The 5,457-nt window shown below is 43.0% G+C and overlaps 1 protein-coding gene across 1 annotated transcript; it reads right to left on the bottom strand.

Annotated features, from left to right (window-relative positions):
* Positions 1–548: 548 nt before the first annotated feature.
* Positions 549–1,258, bottom strand: H2AJ (H2A.J histone). Its single transcript, XM_019643279.1, has one exon. The coding sequence runs from the start codon at positions 1,108–1,110 to the stop codon at positions 721–723; it is 390 nt and encodes a 129-aa protein (XP_019498824.1). The 5' UTR covers positions 1,111–1,258; the 3' UTR covers positions 549–720.
* Between the last annotated feature and the right edge of the window lie 4,199 nt (positions 1,259–5,457).

The raw sequence follows: 5,457 nt of genomic DNA, 5'->3' as shown, positions 1-5,457 counted from the left end.
TATATATATATATATATATATATATATATATATATATATATATATATATATATATATATATAAATATCTGATAGCCAAAACATGAAAACACAACAGCTATTAGGCTAAGAAAAAATCTAAGTTGACACAATGTTATCAGAGCCACTCTTCCAAGACTGAAAGTTGCCCCACCTTTTGAAAAGTACGTCCAGAGAGACAACTTTCTGCCCGAGACCAGCTCGATCCCGCCATCTCTTTCCTAGAACGGGTTCCTGAACCGCCCAGACAGGGCAGGAGAGCTAAGGTCCTGGGAAGAGGCCGTAAAAATAATTCCTCCCACCGCATCCGTACCCACTCTGCCTCTCCTTTGCCTAAAGGCGAGCAGCGAGCGCTCCCAACGCTGCCCACCGCCAGGCCAGCGGGCTCCTCCTGGTCTCCCTCATCGGCCCGTAACTCATCGAGGGTGACCTGCGGACCAAAGCAGCCCAGAAAGGAGCTCAAGCCGACCCACCAGTACCTGCTCTAGAGGTCTCCGGCAGGCCCCCGCGACTACACATCTCTCTCGACCACACGATTTTCACCGACTTTATTGGCCCCCGACCCCGGTGGGTCCCTCGCAGCCCATCTCCCCACTAGATCGCGCCGGCTCTCCAAGACATCCAGCATAATCAAAAACACTTCGGAGTGGCTATGAAAAGACCCTTTGCTCAGGAAGCCAGCTCCCCGGTGGCGGCGCCAGGGTCACTTGCTCTTCGCCTTCTGACTCTCCGTCTTTTTGGGCAGCAGCACAGCCTGGATGTTGGGCAGGACGCCGCCCTGAGCGATGGTCACTTTCCCCAGCAGCTTGTTTAGCTCCTCGTCGTTGCGGATGGCGAGCTGCAGGTGGCGAGGGATTATCCTGGTCTTCTTGTTGTCACGCGCAGCGTTGCCAGCCAACTCCAGGATCTCCGCGGTCAGGTACTCCAACACCGCCGCCAGGTACACCGGCGCCCCAGCGCCTACTCGCTCCGCGTAGTTACCTTTGCGCAGCAGTCTGTGCACTCGGCCCACCGGGAACTGCAGGCCCGCGCGGGAGGACCGGGACTTGGCCTTTGCTCGCACTTTGCCGCCCTGCTTTCCCCGACCAGACATGTTCACCTCTCTCCTAAAACTCTAGCGAGAGAAAAAAAGTCAGTGATCCGAGTCCAGGTATAGTAATGGGAACGCAACGCACCACACCGGAACTGCCTCTACCAACACTTTGCTGCCACTTGGCAGCGGCTCCCCATTGGACATCGCAACATTCTCGCGAGTAACTAATGACAGGCAGGCTCCATTCCCAATTAGCGTGCTGGCAGAGGGACCGCCTTCTCCAGCTTTGTCCAATCAAAAAGTAAACTCCAAGTTTGCCGGTACCAGTTTCTCTACGTTTGGAGCTCCCTTTAAGTTATTGGATCATGAGGTTTCGATGTCCACGCTGGGTCCCAGGAAAATAAAGTGTTAAGAATGTGGTTAGAAACAGAAAGAGCCGGAAGAGCTACTCCGCCTCCACAAGTACGAAAGCTCAAGGAAGAAATGCCCCTTGAGGTCGCGCACAGTGTGCCAGATGTCGCTGTGCCCTCTACGCGGATTTTCTCACATAATACAGCATCCTAGCCAGGTAATTACCTAACTCCAGAGACTGCGCTTGTGGGCAACACTGGTCACAAACTCACACCGAATTCCTCCTGCCCAGCACAGGATACCTTGCCTGGTGTGTNAGCAACACCCTCCACAACTAGACTGAAGAACAAAAGGACAGCAACTTGTCTGTTCCCCTTCCCCCAATTCCCCAGCACTGTTCCCATCCCCCCAAATCCCCAACAAAAATCTTTAAAAAAAAAAAGTTACCACTGTTTCTATATTCTTTAAAATTAAAGTTAATTAAAATATGTAAAAAACTATATTCAATTAAATGAATGATAATAAAGTGTATATTTCAAATGGTTTTCTACTAATATTCTTCTCAGCCTTTTTTTTTTTTTAAGTTGCTCTTGTCACCATATATACCTCAAATTTCTGTATGCGCAATGTCAAAATGCAAAGGGTAAAAACACATATCCATTCCAGCACCATTAGGAAAGTCAGCCAACTTGTCAGTATTTGCCGTGTGGGAAAATGTAATAACCTGTAAAGAAGGTTTTTTCAGTTAAAGCAAATTAGGGGTGTCAAGGAGTACAGTGAACCAAATTGTGAAAAACCTCTATCCCTTAACCCTCTATCTCCTGGTGGCCTTCAGGCCATGTCCTCTCACCTCGTTGATGGCTCCGCTTCCTCTGCCAGTCGATTAGAACTCATAGATTCCCCCATCCCGTGGTGGCTGTGACTGGTTTTCATACATTCATTTATACGTCTATTTACATGTTCTTTATATGTACATTCCCTCCGGATGATTTTGTCCATGCTGACCATTTTTAGTCATGACTCCCAATTTCTTATCTCTAGGTCAGACCTCTCCCCCTGGATTCATTCACATCCAGCTACAGGTATTGTTTTTTGACCCCCATGTCTCTATATGTGCTGTTTCTCTGCCTAGAACATTCTGTCATGTCAGGCTTGCTCTTATGCCTAAACCTATCTCAGGTGGCATTCTTCCCACCAGGCTGAGCGACACCGTTTAATACCCTGGGCATCTGCTTTCCTTTACATGTAATCTGCTAGATTACAACCACCTTTTTTATTATAATCATTTTTCTTGGCAGTGGTTATCAGTCATAGGTATAACATATAATATATGCTCAATGAGTTGCTGAACAAACAGGTTTCATTTTTAATCGGCATGGGTGCACTTAACAAACCATTAATTCCAAACTAGATTGTCTTGGGGGAGAAGTGCAAATTGTAGTTCATAAGCATTAACGATTTATTACTCCCTTTTCTGTTATATATCAAGTTCTGGATGTCCTGTAATTAGCAAAACAGCCACTAAATTTGTTTTTATGATTTTACATCAGAAAAGTCACAGGATTGTTAGAATGCCGTATGTTTAGCTATTTCAATAGGCCCCATAACTACTGATACTTGCTCTAAGTCCAGTTTCACATAGAAATAAGAAGAGTTACTATTCACTGAGCATGTTTCTATATGGGAAACTTAGTGCCCTCACTCACTTTATCTCATTGACTCCTCCCCAAAACCCACTGAGTAAACTCTATTATTATATCCACTTAATAGACGAAACTGAGGTTGAAAGAGATTTGAATAACAGTTCCAAAATCACCTAACTAGAAAGGAACAGAGTGGATTTGAACCTGTCTCATTCAAGAGAGCTTGAGTTCTTAAACGCCATGGCGCATGACCTTTCAACCACTTGAAGGGGATTTGTGAAGCGTTTGCATATAGTAAGCCAGTCATCACCAATTATGAGAACAGACTAAACCTTTTCATTCCAGCCAGACAAAACTAATCAGGCCAGTTCTCAGAGACACAAAGGCAAGACTGGCCCTGCAGAAAAAACAAAGAATAAATCCTGCCTAAGTCACAGCCAGTCACACTGAATGGCTTATCTCTACAGGAAAGAATATGTGTGTCATAAATACAACTATGGATTATAAATCTATTGAAAATCGGAATTCAGGTCCCACCAGTTTTTGTACTGTCTTCTGCCATATGGCCTTGTACTTGAAGAAATATTGGCCTTTTAAATGAACAACCATACACTGACAAGAACCATTTGTCTGTCAAGGATCACAGGCTAAATTGATTTTGTAGGAAGTAGGCATTTTTCACTGTCACAAATTATTCAGGTTTAAAACAAAACAAAACAAAAAACAAAAAAAACCTCTCAGAAACAGAAATGGTGAGGGACGACTGATTGAACCTTGCAGCAGAGGAAGTATCTGAGGGGATCCTAAGAACCCCAGGGCAGTGGCTGTGAAGGGGGGTGGTGATGGGGGCACTCACTGCATTTGTCTTACTTTTCAGGTAACAGGGTTAGACAGACTCATGTGAATAGCAGAAGGAAAAGAAAGTGTTTTTTTCTTATAAATGTCTTGATAGCCCTGGTCCTTATTTCTTTACCATTTTGGTAACAAGCCTTAAATCTTTTAGGAAATTAAAACTTAAATGTTAAAACCAACACTTGATATATAGGGTTTTGTTTGTTTTTGCTCCACTGCTCACCATGCCCCATAGTAACACTGAGAACTATCTTAACAATTGGGCATTAAGAATAAGAACAAAAACAAAATCCTATTAGTTATGGTTACCTATACCTTAACCTTTAAAGGTAAGCCATATCCTGTAGGAAATGGTACTTCTTTCAACCTATTGAATGCTTAATATATGCTTCATATGTGTAGTAAATGAACAATCTCAGTCCTCAAGAGGGGTATTATGACTATTTTATGTATGAAAAAATCTTCTGGATGAAAGGTGAGGAGTGGAGTAGCTGGACATCCTGGAACCTGCCCACGGTAACTTTGGGATCTATTCTCCTCGGGAACTAGGGGCAATCATCTGCTTACCAGAGGTGTGTGGGGCCTGACCTTTGTACACTGCAAAGATGACCACATGGGCAAAGTAATCTCAACATTCATTCCACAAGCAAGAGACACACAAGTACTAAGAGAAGCTGAAGGGGAATCTTTTCTATGAAATTACTTTATTTTTTCATTGTTTTGTCTTCAGTCATTAAGAAAAAAAAGTCAGCTCCAAGAGTGGAAATCTAGTTGGCCATATTCAGAGCTGCATTCCCATCACCCATCACCTGGTACTGAGCGTGGCATATACAGAGGTCCAATAAATACTGAAGAAATAAAAAAAGTCCATGTGGGAAAATGGGCCAACCACTAACTACTAAGGGTGAAGACATCGCCTATTATTTTTTTCCAGGAAGGCTTCAACTCTGACTCACAGGAAAAATGAATTCAAAGACATAAAATCTAAACGGGGATGTTTTTTGTGGGCCCTGTGGGCCAGGATGAAGCTTGTGGAAAAGAGTGAAGTGGAAGGGTCAAGCAAGGACAGAACAGGATTGCTAGTGTTTAAATCTAAAATGTGATTCCTGATCTGCACTTGAATCATTTGCCCTTCCCTTTTCTCATAGCTCACATATTCATTAAAGCATTGCTGTGCCATTAAGCAACAGTAACCCCTACAGACACTGTTGGAATGAGGTCATTACTTCAGGCCAAGTGGAAGAACATAATGGACTTCAAGCTGGTTATCTGTTGTCATAAAGTAAAATCAAACCTATTACAATCCCAAAGGGATATAATATGATGTAGACAAGACTATTATGAAGCTAGAAACTTGAGCAAATCATTTTAAAAGCTCATAAGCCTATGTAACTCATGACCAAAGGCGCTGCAGTTATGCAACATGAGTGTCTGGAACAAATTTCCAACCTCATGACTCATGCTTCTGTATTACACATATTACTGTGTGTTTCCTTCATTTTAAAGAAATGTGAACATAAATGTATATATATATATATATATATATATATATATATATATA

The sequence above is a fragment of the Hipposideros armiger genome, unplaced genomic scaffold, assembly GCF_001890085.2.
Source record: "Hipposideros armiger isolate ML-2016 unplaced genomic scaffold, ASM189008v1 scaffold_76, whole genome shotgun sequence".
NCBI classification, from domain to species: domain Eukaryota; kingdom Metazoa; phylum Chordata; class Mammalia; order Chiroptera; family Hipposideridae; genus Hipposideros; species Hipposideros armiger.
This window is presented reverse-complemented; position numbering and strand designations above follow the sequence as displayed.

What these genes read in the sequence shown, in the direction of transcription:
- H2AJ (XM_019643279.1), bottom strand. Translation starts at nt 1,110, where the DNA reads ATGTCTGGTCGGGGAAAGCAGGGCGGCAAAGTGCGAGCAAAGGCCAAG.